At 44.1% G+C, this 17,502-nt stretch overlaps 1 protein-coding gene across 2 annotated transcripts in view; it reads right to left on the bottom strand.

Moving 5' to 3' along the window:
- SLC9A3 (solute carrier family 9 member A3) overlaps nucleotides 1-16,616 on the bottom strand; it is a 74,977-nt gene extending 58,361 nt beyond the window's left edge. The window contains exon 1 of one of the 2 annotated variants that reach the window (XM_043508575.1): nucleotides 16,227-16,616. In XM_043508575.1, the coding sequence (XP_043364510.1) occupies nucleotides 16,227-16,428 (202 nt within the window). In that variant the 5' untranslated portion in view covers nucleotides 16,429-16,616. The remainder of the gene's footprint in view (nucleotides 1-16,226) is intronic. The other variant, XM_038390807.2, reaches the window with a different exon arrangement.
- Between the last annotated feature and the right edge of the window lie 886 nt (nucleotides 16,617-17,502).

The raw sequence follows: 17,502 nt of genomic DNA, 5'->3' as shown, positions 1-17,502 counted from the left end.
GTCGTACAATATTAGAACATAATCATACTTTGCTGAAATATAGGAAAATTGGATTCTGTATTGATATGGGATGAGGGACATTAGGTACATCCCTTAAAATAGAGGGATTGTGTGTTCAGCCTATTTCAGGGAAATACAGGGATTTCATTTTAACTTATAAAAATTAAGATAAAGGATTTTTTTAGTTTGTAGTAGTAAGGATTTTGTATGATCCTTCTACTACAAACAACAACTTGAATTTACAGAAGTTCTATTACATAAAGGGGCTGATTCTCCCTTTATTTGCATCTGTGTGTAAATAGCCAAAAGAAAAGGAGAACTTGTGGCACCTTAGAAACAAATTTATTTGAGCATAAGCTTTCGTGAGCTACAGGTCACTTCATCGGATGCATTCAGATACATCGGATGTGTAAATAGCGTTACTCTGCTAAAAGCAGCTGACTAACTTACACCAAGGGAAATCAGGAGTGAGAAGAAGACAGGTCTGAAAAGTTTAGAATTGGTCTTAGTTCTCAATTCAGTGCTGTAGCGGTTTCACACACAGGTAAATGCCAAAATGAGTTCTGAAAAACTTGGAAATAATCATAGTCCAAAATAGAAAGACCTCATGATGGCACTCCAGAAAGCATTAAGAATGAGAACACACCTGAAGACAATGCTTTTAAGAGAGGGAAACCGCACAGTGTATTCTGAAGGAAAGTCTGAAGAATTAAAATGGCTTAACTTGGCTCTTATGTGCTCAAAATGAACAGCTTTGGCTCAGAAAGAAAGCTATAGCTTTTCACTTAATTACCTTTTTCTACAGTACAAAAATTCCTGGTATGAAAACAAGGTGTACTTATATTTCTGAAAGGCTTGGGAACACAATGGTTGCGAATAGGATTCATTTATTGTGTAGTAATGAAAACCAAGAGATATGGCAAATGTGGGCAGCGCTTTTCTAGGACTAATACATGCAACAACTGAAAAGTAACACCCTCTTCCAGGAGGCCACAGTGTACCCATCTGAACACAGAAGTATAGCATGGTTGAAAGATGATTCACTTTAACTGTAGGTTGCAGATATTTATCTATTGTCAAGTTCATTTCGATGTCCACTAGCCTGTTTTGGAGTTTGCCATGTTATTTTAAATGTTTTTAATAAAGTATTGCAAGAATTGTAGGCCTTTCTCCAGGTGTCGCTATCATTCCAAATACAGAAAAGCAGTGTGATCAATGCTCTGTAACCAGCCTTTTATACCCTATCACCAATAGAGCTTCCTGCACACCAGGGAACAAGAACCAGGATCCGTTATGTGGCAGTGTATCCCATAACCACAAAGACAACTGGGGTGGCTAGCTGGCACCTTTCTAGTTGTATAGGAAATCTCTCATACTTGTTGTCTTGAAAAGTCTGGGGTTACATAAGGCTATGCCAGTACTTAAATGCTACCGGGCACAGGTGCAGTGCTGCAGTGTAGACACTTAACTACAGCGACAGGAGGAGTTCTCCCATCACGGTAGTAAATCCACCTCCCCAAGAGGCAGTAGCTAGTTCAACAGAAGAGTTTTACTATCAACTTAGAGCGGTCTACATGGGGGTAGGTCTCTCAGGGGTATGAGTTTTTCTCACCTCCAAGAGACGCAGCTATGCCAATGTAACTTTTCAGGGTAGACCAGCCCTTAGGGTGCTGCATTAAAAGCTTTTTGACAGAATACACAGAAGAAATGAAAACAAATAACCCATTGCAAACTCAGCTCCTGGCAAACAAGGAGCTACCTCAAAGTTGCTCTTGGTGTTGTTTTTGCTCTTGTGATGTGATCCTGCACGTTCACAAAACTGAACGAAAAGCAATGAGTAATATAATCCCCTAAAAATATCAAACTAAAATAAGGCTGCAGGTGACGGTTGGGGAAAGCAGCTTCCTGATTTGAAACCATCCTTAGCATAGCATTAGAGGAAATGAGAGATGTTGACTGCTTGTGTGGTCCAGGGACCTTCCTGCTGCGGCTGCTGCAGGGGAGAATAGCCCATTGCAGGCAGAGGCAAAATGCCAGGCACACTTTCCTGCTCCTTTCAAAAAGTAGCAGCAAGCCCTCCTGGTTAGCACATGTGTCATAGTACAACATAGAAGCTTGGGTACTGTCCATGCCCCTTTGAGGCCAGGGTGTGCAAGTGGGCGTAGAAACTGGCTTGCCTTCTTAATGCCCTACGGAGTCAAAGGTAGAAATCCTGCAATGCTGCTGCATGCTACTAGTTCAGAATTCATAGCTGTATTTACAGATGTCACACAAAGATTTATGATAAGGTCCCTTTAGTGACCTATAGAAATGATAATGACTGAGGCCAACGTGTACCTCTTCTCTATTAGCAAATTAAGAGCACAAATTAAGAAATACGCCTTTTAGTAAAAAAAAAAATGACATGTATTTTCAAGGATCCTGAGTTTAAGGAAGTTAGGATTGAAATACTGCTCTCCCCTCTCTTTTCCCTCTCTCTGATATACCAAGAGCACGATGTTTTTATTGCAGTGTATATGTTTCATGTGTATATGTACACTGACAAGAGAACACGTCCTTTTATATAACCCTTCTTTTCCTCTCCCTCCTCCCCCCAACCCCTACCTTCTTTCCTGTTGATCAATACATTCAAATGAATGCAACTGGTTTTATTTGATTGTGCAGTATTTTATGCATCTGGACACCCAGAATTTGAAAGATGGTGCATGTCACTTAAACAGTCATGTCAGTCTATAAATGGATTGGTGAGGTTTTTTTATAACACCGTCATGGTAGTAATGAAGCATTGCATAAATGTACATTGAAATAAACACACCTTAATGACCTCTTTCAAAGGGAGCTCAGGCTAGCTGTGCACAGAGCATTACAAGCAATAACTTGCCAAAATAAGAAAGAGTGCTACAAACCCACTTTTACAAAAATCCATCCCTTACTAATAATCATCTAGCACAGCCAATTTAAACAGATAACCATTGACTAAAAGTCTATCCCATACTTGCCAACCATCTATTTCAACACAATAGCAATTCAGCAGCTGGAAACATCCATTTCCAATTGCTCCAGCTGGACAGAGTTAAAAGTTGTATGTTCTGTTGCAAAGTGGAGGGAGGAAAGGAGGTGAGGTAATGAGAAGATGAAACCATGGCCAGCGGCTGCAAGGGTCACCATAAATGTACTGGTGGAGCGTTCATCCAAATAATCCCAAATGGCTCTTAAACAACAATTTTTTGATGAAATGATATTACAAATGGGGAAACTGAGACAGAGGATGGCATGCCGAATCATTCATCAAGTCAATGGGAGAGCTGGAGCTTACACCCAGCTCTCCTGACTCCCAATCCCTTGCTTTACCACTCCGCTAACTTCTCATAACTAAGGCTTAAGAAATTTACCCAACACTCCTTCCAGAACCACACATGCCTCTGCTGCTCAGGTATCTATCGCTTGGGCATGAATTCTGAGCCCCCCAGTTAATGTCCCTTCTTACTACGCACTCCAGTCAATTCCTGCAATTCCCAGCGCATTGGGTAATGCTGGGCAGTGGTTTAAGTACATTGAAACAAGGGAGGGAGCTTGCACTGAACTAGCCAAGGAAGAGAAGAAGTGCAGCTTACTCAAGCCAGGGAGAGCAGGTGGGATCCTTCTGCTTTAACAGAGGAGGGGAAGCTCTGATTCTTCCCCCCCCCAATTTCCCCTTACTTTAACCCCTGATACTGGGCCATCATACCAACAAGACAATTTATACTTCCCTCCACACAGTAAATAAGTGCGGGCAGCTTCCTGCTCAATAAATCAATGTATGCTGCCCCTCCCATCCCCCCAGAAGGAGCCCTCCACTGAAGTGATAGGAGGGCCCTCTCTCATACACAGTCTCTGCTACAGTAATGTGGTGCTGGAAGGGACCTACAGACTAAGCCAGCCTGAAGACCAGTGGCAGCAGGCCCCTTTGTATGGGAGACCCAAATAAACACAAGCTCGCTGACGAGGCGGCTGTGTTGGGGGAGGCCACCCTGCCGTCCCAGAAGAGAGCCTCATGTGTCAACCCCTACATGCCATTCCAGTATGGCTTGTATGGCCTTCATTCCAACAGCAGCAGACAGCTCCTTCCTCCCACCCATCAGCCTCAGAGATGACACTGGAGCAGTCGCTCTGCTGACTTAGGTCTGGTCACAGAATTTTAAGTATTTCGTTTAAGGGGTATGATTTTTTTTAATGATATAGTTACTCCAGTGTGGATGCAGTTATACCTGTATAAAATTGCAGCGGATGCAGTTAAACCAGTATTATCAGTGTAGCTTATTCCCCTTCAGTAGCGTAGCTGGCGGGGAGTGAAGCAGCGGCTGCTCCCCCACCAAGCAGAAGTGGCGCCTTTTTAATTCTTTGGCGCCTTTTAAATTTTTACTCACCCGGCGCGCTCCGAGTCTTCGGCGGTAGGTTAGGCAGCGCTCCGGGCCTTCAGCAGCACTTCGGCGTCGGGTCCTTCACTCGCTCCGGTCTTTGGCGTCATTGCGGTGTCGAGGGGGGGGTGTCCTTCAGTGCTGCCGAAGACCGGAGCGAGTGAAGGACTCCACGCCGAAGTGCTACTGAAGACCCGGAGCACCGCCTGACCCGCTGCCGAAGACTTGGAGCGCCGCCGGGTAAGTACAAGCGGGTGGCGCCTTTTTTTTATCTCCTCTTCCCCTGTTTTCTCCTCTTGGCTACGCCACTGATCCCCTTCCCATATGGGAATAGCCAGACTGATACAAAGCACCTTTATACCATCTAACTGTGTCCAAACTAGGGGACTGTCACTGTACTACTTTAACTACACTGGTACAGTTAAAGTGAGACAACTTTTCTGCTAAAAAGAAAAGGAGCACTTGTCGCACCTTAGAGACTAACAAATTTATTTGAAGTGAGCTGTAGCTCATGAAAGCTTATGCTCAAATAAATTTGTTAGTCTCTAAGGTGCCACAAGTCCTCCTTTTCTTTTTTTGCGAATACAGACTAACACGGCTGCTACTCTGAAACCTTTTCTGCTAAGACAAGGCCTAAGGAAGACAGCACTGCATCCGTTTACAGTTGGTTTACATTTGGAAGATTTTCTTCACAACCAATGCAGCGTGGCCAACTTCTAAGATTTTATGTGAGTCTCATGATGCTTGGTTTCTCAAAGCCCCAGCTTCCAGAGTCAAGTGATTACACAAGAATCTCTCCTTTCATTTTAAAAATGTGTACAACCCTGAAAGTGCAGAGAAAACATGACCAAAGTACAACCTAAAGGCTCAGAAGCTAGCAGGCAAAAAGAACAATCCACCCCTTCAAAAACATTGTTTTAATTATGATTTTGAGGCCTGACTCATGATTTTTGAACACTTGGGGTTGGAATACTGCATAAGGACTAGATGTTTTTTTCCTTTGGTAACTGAACGTGGAATTTGATGGCACTCACTCAAGGAAATATTTCTGGGCCAGTGGATTTTTCAAGCCTTGTTTATAATCATCATAGTGTAACCAACCTGCCATTGTTCATATGGCCTCAGCCTATAATGGCAGCAGTGAATAGAAATTGGATAGCATCAGTAGGTGTGGCAACCACAACACAACCCTGGAGAAAAGCAGTGTGGGCACTTCAACTGTTTGACCCACGTACTTCAAACCTGGCTGATGGCATTTGCCCTTCAAAAAGTTATCCAGTTGTCCTTCTCCTTGAGTGTTTTCTAAATATTCAGGCCTTAATTAAACACGTTTCCACTTGATGTCTTGCATTCCATCTTGGCTCGTCCTTGAGAGATCACAGTTTCGAGTATTTATGACTTTACAATGCTTTTACCTTGCAGACAACTGTAGTACCAAGTCACAGCTTTCACTGGAATGAACATTTTACAAGTAGGACTACAAAGTGATCTGAAATAGTAAAGAAACAGTTTAATAGATAACCATGGCTTTGCTATTTCTGAAGATCATTTTTAGTGAGTCTCCTTTAAATACAGAGCCTCTTGGTATCTCTAGAAAGAACTAGAGTCCTGATGTAGCACAGTCTTTTGGTACACTGGTTTGCTTTCACAACAGCAAAGAGATAGGGAAAAGTCCACAGACCAATACTAGTTCTTCTGTAAGAGGTAAAGGAATATTCAATACTCAAAGAATATTCCTCTGAGAAACTAAAGCCTAGCACTTCAGCATAGGATAGAAAGGAATTTCCAGAGATTACAGAAAAGCGAGGCAATCATTTACCAAGGCATCAGCAGCTCCTGTTTCAGTGCAGGTGAAACAATGGTAGAAACAGGAGTAAAGAATGTTAATTTGAATCCAGACCATTCAAATAAATAACTTTTTATAGTGAAACCCCCTGGCTTTTTTCATTCTTGGTTCCTTTGCAGTTTTGGTGACATGAGTCTAAAGCATCAGATCCAAGGAACAGGAGCTAGGAACGGAAATACCCGCTTTCTCTACTAAACAAATCTCAAACATAAATCACTAGATGAACCAATGAAAGAAAAAAGAAAAGGAGTACTTGTGGCACCTTAGAGACTAACAAATTTATTTGAGCATAAGCTTTTGTAGCTCACAAAAGCTTATGCTCAAATAAATTTGTTAGTCTCTAAGGTGCCACAAGTACTCCTTTTCTTTTTGCGAATACAGACTAACACGGCTGCTACTCTGAAACCAATGAAAGAAAAAACCCATGGATTCCTGTAACTCCACCTCTCAAAAGCAAGGCTACCAAAGTGATATCTGAAGAAAAGTTAGCAAAGTTCTGTGGTTTGCAGCCCTACTGTGCCAGAGACCTGTGGTCAAGACCTGCAGATTACTCTAAATAATAAGTGGCGTCAGCTCTGAAGATGGTAAATTTATGGTTCCAGTAATCCCAAAACTACAGTATTAAAAAAAGGATTCCATTGTTCCACAAAGGACACAAATCACTTTATATACCGGAACCGGAAAGTAACTCAGGGCAGAGATTCTGTCTTAGGTACGCATGCTTGAATTGTATTCAGTTCAGAGCAGTCCCTTAAATGCCATTGTTTCCTTATGTAATTCACACAAGTTTCTATTGTTCATCTTCTGTGTTATCTGTTGGATGTAATCTGAATCTTGTAGAGCTACACTGTCTTGTTATCCTGCTCCTCACTGTAAATAATTAAGACTTGCAATTTGCAAGGCTGCCGTGTACAGGGGGGAGGAGGAAAGTGGGGGAAAGGAAGGAGAATTGTCTTAGTGCATCCTCCTGAATGTATTAAATTAGTCAGATGGAAACAAAATGTGATCACGGGCAACCATTTACAGAATGTAAATTTAACACAGGTCTTGTGTACACAGTTCTTCAAACTGGAAACACTGACCTATTACTCTTGGGTTCAGAAAGTTTGGTTCAAATACAGAACATGTCATGTCCAAAGATAATTCTTTAAATGCCAAAGGTTTATTACATGTAGGCCAAACTAACTACTCTAAATATCAATGCAAATAATTATTACTGTGTACAATAATAAAATAGTACAATAAGCTGTGTGAAACTAGCAGTGACTTACCAAACTGAAGAAAAAAATCCCAAGTTTAAGTATTTCTAGATAACCACGTGGCTATTGTTAGAGAGATGATATGGAGGAACCTGCCTGAGCGAAACCTCACTTATGGCCTCATTTACAGCAGAGATGAGCAACCCCAGATCTTGTTAAGGTCAATGGGAGCTGCTGGGACTCATCACTTATGGAGGGAACAATAGACCACCAGATTTGTTCCTCTTTAGCCTCTTCCCAGATTTTAGTGTTGGTTGGGAGATGGAAAAATTCAGCCCAAGGGGAACAAAGTCACACCCTACCTGCTACAATGCAAACCATATTCCTTCTTAGCACGTTCACAGAGAGTGCTTTACCAAATGAATCAATCTCTGGGCTGATATGGCTGTGACAATGGCTTTACTGTATCCTTCCCCCTTGCAGCCTCTGGCAGTATCCTCTTCACAGGAGTCTCTCTCCTCCTTTTTAACCTACACACCCCAAACAATAAAATGGTTCTGTTAACATGTCCTCCTTTTTTATTTTTCAGCATTTCTTCCCGAAGATAACACTTCACAGAGAAGGAAGAGAATGGCCATCACAGTTATTCTCTTGTATTTGTTTGTTTTGGTTTGGTTTTTTTATAATTTACTAAATCACTTTAGTTAACTAATTCACTAGTGTCACTAAAACTAATAGTCTCTATGCCACAATGCCAAGAAGAGAAACTTGGAGTGAAAAGTTTTTTTGTTTTGACTGTTTACATTGATGGGGGGAGTAATGTCTCCTGTGACCAAGATACTGCCCTGGGGTGTTAAACTGGAGTTAGAGCTGTTGGACTTTTGCATTTTACAGCTTCTTCCCTAACCCACCTCTTGACATATTTGAAATTCTCCACAGGAACACAGGTGTTAACAGTTTTAACCGCTCTGTCTAAGAATACCTTCCTCTGCATTTTTCCCACCACTCACAGTAGATCTAGACAACATGATAGTAAAAATATCAGTGGTTGGTCCATTTTGCTAGTACTGGAAGAGCTGTAGGAGATCTCTCTAAACTCCCCCGGGTAGACAGGACCTAAGTGTTTACAGGACTGGGGCATTAAGTAGGGAAGCTAAGGAGATGGGGAAATCAAACTTGATAAAGATTTCCTTCATAAGTTCCCCTCCCTATTTTTAACAGAATTCTAGACTACAAGTTAACTTGTAATTTTTTTACATGCATAATAATTAAAGATGTAGTTTAAGGTAAAATGGGTTCCATTGGCAGAAGCTAGTTGAATTCAGACTACAGGGCCCTAGTGGAAGTTTGCCTGAAACAAAGTTACAGTTATACGCACAGCTCATGCTCTGCTGGAGACAGAGTTGGCTGATACATGCAACAAATTGGACGCAGCCTTTTAGGAAGGGCATGGGGCCAGAACATCTGAGAGATGCATTGATTTGACAACACATCACCCAAGCAGCCTTCTCCAGTGGGCTCCTATGAATGAATCCCCAAGGGAGGGCTGTGTAGGCCAGGAGGTGAATCCACATCTTGGATGTAGCTACCCCTGTGAATGAACTTTTGCATATTCTAGGATGAATTAAGTTTCTAATATAGAGTTAAAATAGCATGTAGATGATGTGATGCTCCTATAGGGACAAGAGTGAGGCTTGACCAGAGGTATAAACCTCTGCTTCCCCGCAGCTCCCCACAATGCTTTGTAGGGTCTCAGAAAAGACATCTTTAAAACACTGGTGTTACTTTAGTACAGTGAAATAATAAATGAAGAACCCATGCTCCCCTCACAAAGACACCTTTTTTCCTTACTCCTCCTCTGTTGATAGCTGCTGAATGTCCCAGGCTCAGACAGCAGGTCGGCTATGGCAGTGATGATGGCTAATGCTGTATCTTATCCCCCAGGGGAGCTGTGCTTTAATGGAATTTTTTCCCTCTACAGTGAGCTCCCAAACTCTTTCAAATGACAGTGATTCAAAAATGTTGCAAGCAAAGTATTTTTATGTGAATTTCACTTAGGCACCAAACCATCCAGAGCACTAGCTGAAAGCAAAGCCCCAAGGCGCTGGGGAAGGGAACAAGGTGGTGAGTTTTCTCCCGCTCTGCTCCTGTTGCCAGTGGGCAAGATTGAGGTCAGCTCTACACTAGAAAATTTTTGCTGGTATAGAAATGTCTGTTAGGGATATGATTTTTGGGCAACATTTCTATACCAGCAAAAGCCTTATTGTAGACGTGGTTACATTGGCATAAGAGTGCTGTCACTGGTCTGTAGCTTATTTTGCTCAGGGAACCAGTATAAGTATACCAGCAAAAGCACTTTTTTGCTGGTATAAGCTGCATCGATGCTGGGAGGGTTTGCCGATATAGCAATACTGGCAAACCTTTTCTCATGTAGACCTGGCCTGAGTAGGCCTGCAAATTGCAACATCAATGTGCAAGATTGCAGAGGTGAAAGTGGTAACTTGTCTTGTTTGTGGTTAAGGTAAGCCATGCAATCAACTGCATTGTCATTGGCTATGTCTTCATCACAAAAAAGGTAAGGGGATTTTTACCATGGGATTTTTACTGCAGGATAACTAATGTACATTAGCTATCCCACTGTCAAATTCTAGTGAAGATGAGGCATTGTAGTTTTTACCTTGAAGTAAACCATGGGCAGGAGAATAGTATTGACCTCATCTAGCATGGCAAAAACTACCGAACCTTGTCTCCACTAGGATTTTACTACAAGATAGCTAATGCATATATCCTGCAGTAAAAATATATCTTTCTTTGGTGGTGGTAACATAACAGTCACAGTTAGAGAGTGGCAGCAGAAAAGAAATTGGCAATACAATATCTGTATTGAAACAAAGAAATTTGCTTCCATTTTTCTCCGGAGGTTATTGTCTCTTCCCTGTACTCACTCCCTTGGATGAGTTTTTGGTCTCTTTCCTACTTCTGGCTTTTTTGTAATATTCTTCTCTCCCATTATGTGTCTTCTGTTCTCATTCCCTGCCCTTTAAAGGGGTGGGGAAGATTATGTGCTTATTTTATTTCTTTATGATATCAAAGAGACCTGGAAGGTGTGGTTAAAAAAAAAAAACCACAGTGAGTGTCCATTCTTGTCTTTCACTTTAAGCCTGGCCTACACTAAAACATTTTTCAGACATAACTATGTCAATTAAGGGTATGAAAAAAATCACACAGCTACTCAGCATAACTCAGGAATCCTAATGTAGAAGCTGTTATGCAGGCAAAGAAGTCCTTTTGCTGAGATAAGCTGCATCACCACTAGGAGGGCTTGCCAGCATAGCTATAACAGCAAACCCTTTCTAGTCTAGTATATAAAAGCTCCCCACTATATTTTCCACTGTATGCATCCGATGAAGTGAGCTGTAGGTCACGAAAGCTTATGCTCTAATAAATTTGTTAGTCTTTAAGGTGCCACAAGTCCTCCTTTTCTTTTTGCGGATACAGACTAACACGGCTGCTACTCTGAAACCTTTCTAGTCTAGACATGGTCTTACTCATGTGTTTCACTTTTCACATATAAAGAGTTTATTGGCCTCCCTGCCGAAGGATATTGATAAGGGAGCCTTTCATGAGAAGAAATAAATCCCATAGACCAAAGGATAACACTGTGTATCTGAGAACACGTAACAGGAACCTTTTAAAGGAACAGAACCCAATCTCATCAAGTTTGATATGAGATAGCACACTCAGCGGCATCACATCGTTCCCACCTGACTGTCCCCAGCCACTACCAATCCAAGGAAAAATGTGTGCAGCTTGGGAAACAGTGAAGGAGGCCAGACAAGTGCTGACACTGTCCCCATACCTGCAATCGTACCAACTTGGGCAGGAGGGAGAAGTATCCTTGATGCAGAAAAAAAAGAAAAGAAAATGGGAAAGAGAATCCTTCCCAGAAAACTGAAATACCACATGCAATTTTCTGCATTTTTGAAGAGTACCCAATTTCAGATAGAAAAACTGTAATCAGTTCTATATGTAAGCTTACTTGGTAATACTCTGAAAGTTCTTCACTAGAGTAACGTGTCAGTGGCACATTATGTTCTGAAAACAAATATGAATCACAATGGCCAGGTCCTAAATGCTCTCACACACTTGCCCATTAGATGCACAAAATACATGTAAAGCCAGGGTCACTACTGGTGGGGAAAATAAAACTGATGGTTACTTCCACATGCGAAGGGAGACTTAGCTTACTTTCCCACCTTCCATTCATTAACTTCCAAGAATCCTCATCCTACAAAATCATGTCATTTGATTATATTTATATATAGATACAAAAGGATTTAATCCTCACCATACCTGCAGATCTCATCAGAAGAGTAACTATGGATTCACAAGCACCACCTTAATAAAATCAAATGTATTGGTGCATATTTTAAAGCAATATTTTGGCATCAGATAGTTGATCAAGCAATTTAAAAATATTTTATGGGACAGATTCTCTGCTGTGCTTTCTATTGGGTACAGCAGATGGGACTATTAAGGCTTCCCCTTGCTCTGCCCAGCCCCAGCCCCAAACTGGTTAGATTTCAAAGTAGCAGCCGTGTTAGTCTGTATTCGCAAAAAGAAAAGGAGTACTTGTGGCACCTTGGAGACTAACAAATTTATTTGAGCATAAGCTTTCATGAGCTACAGCTCATTTCATCGGATGCATTCAGTGGAAAATATAGTGGGGAGATTTATATACATAGAGAACATGAAACAATGGATGTTACCATACACATTGTAACAAGAGTGATCACTTAAAGTGAGCTATTACCAGCAGGAGAGCAGGGGGTGGGGGGAGGGAGAGAATCTTTTGTAGTGATAATCAAGGTGGGCCATTTCCAGCAGTTGACAAGAATGTCTGAGGAACAGTGCAAGGTGGAGGGGGGGGGGAATAAACATGGGGAAATAGTTTTACTTTGTGTAATAACCCATCCACTCCCAATCTCTGTTCAAGCCTAAGTTAATTGTATCCAGTTTGCAAATTAATTCCAATTCAGCAGTCTCTCGTTGGAGTCTGTTTTTGAAGTTTTTTTGTTGAAGAATTGCAACTTTTAGGTCTGTAATCGAGTGACCAAAGAGATTGAAGTGTTCTCCGACTGGTTTTTGAATGTTATAATTCTTGACGTCTGATTTGTGTCCATTTATTCTTTCACGTAGAGACTGTCCAGTTTGACCAATGTACATGGCAGAGGGGCATTGCTGGCACATGATGGCATATATCACATTGATAGATGCGCAGGTGAATGAGCCTCTGATAGTGTGGCTGATGTGATTAGGCCCTATGATGGTGTCTCCTGAATAGATATGTGGACACAGCTGGCAACGGGCTTTGTTTCAAAGATAGGTTCCTGGGTTAGTGGTTCTGTTGTGTGGTGTGTGGTTAGAGCAGCTCCTAGGGACCATCTGCCATCTAGGGATTGCTGGAGCACATTTTACTCCAGCCACTTCTACTCATCCCCAAAATGCCTCTCCCATCTCCTGACATGGGCACTGCACCAGTGGCTATAGGGAGGGAGGTATAAGAGCCAGCTCCATGTCTGCTCAAGAATCCACCATTCGGCGGTATCCTCAGCCAGGATGCTGAGGTTAATCACTGCTACCTTGGCACTACAAAAGAAGCAGAGCAAGACAGAAAGTCTGCCTCTTGCATTTCGTCTTCTTCCTTTTTCCTTCTATGCCTACCTACGGGAGTTCCCCCTTACTCTTTTTCTTCCGCTCCCCTCCTTAAATCCTGCTCAACAACATTCATTTCCTTTTTACCTCCCTTTTTCCACCATCCCGTTTAGTCAGCGCTGCAGCTGATCTGACCGAAACAAACTTCACCTTGAATGGTCCGTTAGAATATGGGCTAACTGCTTCTGCTAAACAATCTGTTCCACCCTGCGGTTAGTTGTCACACTCTTGAGTACCTTTTCCAGACCTGAAGGAGAGCTCTGTGTGGCTCCAACGCTTGTCTCTCTCACCAGTAGAAATTGGGCCAATAAAAGATATTACCTCACCCACTTTGTCTCTCTGAAAAAAATTACTCCTGTCTGCAGATCAGACACCCTGGCTCTATCTGCACCAGTCAGCAGTGGTCACTTCTGCATTTCACTCATCTGATTGGTGACTGGTGGGAGCAGCTAAGACAGCTCAAGACGTGCTACTTGTGCTTTACAGAATGCGGTTATTGCTCAGTGCCCCTCCAGAGACCACCTCAAGTGAAACAAAGTTACAAAAACGGGCAGAGAGGAGAAGGGAAGTATCTGGGGTCACTGTCCACCTCCAATGGTCATTGAATCTGTATAGCAATGAAGAGAGCTCCAATCATTTAAAAACTGAGCCAGATGCAGTTCCTGAATTATTTGCCTGTGCCTTAAAATGATATTGGAACAAATCCAAGACTTAGTGGACACCATTATGCAGCACAACACGTCTACTCAGGACTTCAGGGTGAAAGCTGAAATAGAACTCATCATGCTTCAAAAGTAAAGGAGAATCCCCACTAGCTGTTAGCTGTATAGCGCTTATGACATAGAGCTGTATAGCACTGATTCCATTCAGTAGAGAGCAGTGGTACACATACACAGAAGCCAGTTCATAACAACACATACCACAAACCCTAAAATACTTTACTAGGAGAGTACCCCGAAAAGGAGGCTCAAATTGGCAACAGGTGTATTTTTGTAATTTCTGAATTTATCTGCAGACAGTAGCGCTACTCTTTTGCCTATACCCCTTTTTCCATCACCAATTTTGTTTTTTCAGAGTCAAAAAGTATCCAAGGTTACTGAATAACAGTCACTGTGCAGTTGTAGCTCACGAAAGCTTATGCTCAATTAAATTTGTTAGTCTCTAAGGTGCCACAAGTCCTCCTTTTCTTTGTGCAGTTTTTATGTCTCTTCAAATTGACATAACTTGTCAATGAAAGTCAACCAAATCAAAACCCTACATTTTATAGATAATTTAGGTATCTTGTTCATCAGGAGATTACACTTTCAAAGTACATTTTCTTGATATGTTTCATAACTTTATTCTCACAGAGATCTTAAGTTTACATATACACTTTCAGGTAGATGAAGCCCCAAACTTAAGTTTTGTTTTAAAAAGTTATACTGAAACTGGCATTCATATCCTTCATTCATTTTTAAAATATTAATTTTATTAATATCCAATTTTGTTTGGATTTAAATGCTGTTTACAACCCAAACATTACTGCATTGTGAGAATGTATCCCCAACCAAAAAGTGAAAGAGTCTAGTCTGTTTAAAATTTCCAATCTGAGTGACCTGCCAACTACATTGAAAGTGAACAATGAATTAAATTTGTAAACATCTTTAAATTTTAATAATCTAAAGTATTATTAAGTATTACTATTAACAACACAAGTAAGGAAATTCATCTGTGAAATGTGATGGCCCTTCAATCGGCCAATAGCACTTGCATTCAGTTTCTTTTTGGAGGTGAATCACCCCTGTAAGATGTTTAACATTACAGCAAAATTAGAGACCCAGTTTGAGGTACATTGGCCTTCACAGATAATAGCATCAAACTATTAACATCAATTTCGGCTAACCAGTAAGCAAGCAAAACCAAACAAAACAAGCAAAAAAAACCACTTGAAGATGAACAAAAAAAAACCCACTAGCAAACAAACATAAAATTGCTTAGACCTTAGTAATAATAATATGGAAAGAGTTGTTTCAGAGTAGCAGCCGTGTTAGTCTGTATTCGCAAAAAGAAAAGGAGTACTTGCGGCACCTTAGAGACTAACAAGGTGGTTTGAGCATTAGCTTGCTAAACCCAGGGTTGTGAGTTCAATCCTTGAGGGGGCCATTTAGGGATTTGGGGCAAAAATTGGGGCTTGGTCCTGCTTTGAGCAGGGGGTTGGACTAGATGATCTCCTGAGGTCCCTTCCAACCCTGATATTCTAAGTACTCCTTTGCTTTTTAATATGGAAAGAGACACTCTTGCACTTTTAGAAATGTCACTATGGATCAGAAAACAATAGCTCTTGATGAGTTAAAACAGACGAATTGACCCATATTCCACACAGGCTAAACGGTTACACTTTTGCATTCTCCTGCAGGTAACCCCCTACTGAATAACAAGAGCAGAGGATACCAATGCTCCAGATAAGTGGGCTGGCAGTATTTGTTTAAAGTTTCATGGTATAACATTGCTGCCAGCTGCAAGAGGTGGAAGAAGAAAAGGAGCGCTTGTGGTGGAAGGTATACCCTAAGCGAGTGCCGTCGTTTTATAGACAACCAGATTTGATTTCCTAGTCCGCACTTGGTTTGGTCGTGTAACACTTTCCCCGGGACCAACCAGGGGGCGGGATAGCTCAGTGGTTTGAGCATTAGCTTGCTAAACCCAGGGTTGGGAGTTCAATCCTTGAGGGGGCCATTTGGGGCAAAAATTGGGGCTTGGTCCTGCTTTGAGCAGGGGGTCGGACTAGATGGTCTCCTGAGGTCCCTTCCAAGCCTGAGATTCTACGAGTCTAAGAGTGCGTTCATAAGCCCGCAGCTACCAACGCTGCGGTCCTAGCCAACGCGAATGCACCCGGGAGTGATCCGCAGGTACAGCCCAAACCCCACGGCCGAGCGCTGCGGATGGCACGCTTCAGAAACGAAGCTGGCAAAGAAGGCAGGAAAACAGCCCCCCTGTGCACAGACAAGGGAGCAATGCAGGCGATAACGAGCCTCTTTCACTTAAAGTGCGGGGCAGCGGCCAGGGCAGATGTAGCCGGAGCTCGGGACTCACCGATTTTGGCCAGACTGGCCACAAGTATCCAGAGCGCAATGATGTAGGGCTCCTGCACATGCCCCCATTTGAAAGAGACGATCTGAAAGGCGTGAGGTCCGCTGACAGCGGCGTGGGCCCCCGCGCTCTTCTCCTGGGCCCGGCCGGCGGGAAGAGCCAGAAGCCCCTCGGCGCAGGGCACCTGTCTCATCTCCAGGCTCATCCGCACAACGCCCCGACCCGCGGCGGCTGCCCTGTGCCCCTCGCTCCTTGCCCCGGGCTCAGCGCGTGCAGGCGCCGTGACCCCCCGGCCCACGCGCGCGGGCAGCTGCTGTCGCCCCGCTGGGGGCCGGCAGGGGTCGGGACGCGCGCGGTGCACGCGGGCAGATGCTGCGGCTCGGCTCCCGCCGCCCGCCGGCAGCTGCCTTTATGGGGCTGTCCGCGAGCCGCCGGAGGCGGAGCTACGAGCCCGCGGAGGAGGCGGCTGCGGGCGGCGGAGCCGGGCCGGAGGGAGCCGCGCTGCCGGGGATCTCTGCCGAGCCGGGACCCTGGGCAGCGCCGAGCACGTGGGGCCTGAGCCGGGGCTGGCGGCGGCTGCAGGCCGGGGAGGCGGGCACGGGCTCATGGGTGGGGTGGAGTGACTGGAACTTGGAGCCGGAGCAGCGGGGGAAGAGACCAGGGAGCCCCCCCTCCCCCCCGCTGCGGGGAGACAATCTTGCCCCCTGAAGAGCTTGGCGGGGGGGGGGATCGTTCCCCTAGGGCCAGTCACAGCCCTCAGAGACCCCTCCCCCCCCCACAGCCTGCCGGGGGGGCGGCCCCGCTGGCTTCGCTCCGGGACACCCCGATTCCGCGGGGCCACAACCTGGCTCGTTAAAACCTGCAGCGTCCCAGAGCAGCCTTGCGCGGCTCTCCCCAGCCCACGCAGGCCGGACCGGGCTGTCGGCCCGGATCTGTCCAGGGCTCGGGGTTTTGTTTCACTCTCCTGGCTGCTTTCTTCCCTGTGCTTTTGTATGGTTACAAGGTGCAGCGCCCTTTGGGTCCCCCCCCCCGATTTGCTTGAGCGCCTCTCTCGGTTGCATTTCGGGGCCCGGACTGTGCGTCCTGTGTTGGGCAGCCGGAGCCAGGATAACCATCGCGCTGCTGGCAAAGGCATTGCAAGCAAAGCAGCGCGTGTTCTGGGCGAGCGGATCTCCGTGCACCACCTCCCCACGCTCCGGCCGCGCCGCCCAGCCGCTCCTGGCTTTCAGGTGCACTATGAAGCAATTGAAATATTTGGGTGCAACATGGGCAGGGCGCT

This window comes from Dermochelys coriacea, chromosome 2, assembly GCF_009764565.3.
Source record: "Dermochelys coriacea isolate rDerCor1 chromosome 2, rDerCor1.pri.v4, whole genome shotgun sequence".
In the NCBI taxonomy this organism is placed as follows: Eukaryota; Metazoa; Chordata; order Testudines; family Dermochelyidae; genus Dermochelys; species Dermochelys coriacea.
The sequence above is the reverse complement of the archived record's forward strand: the minus strand, read 5'-3'. Positions and strand labels throughout refer to the sequence as shown.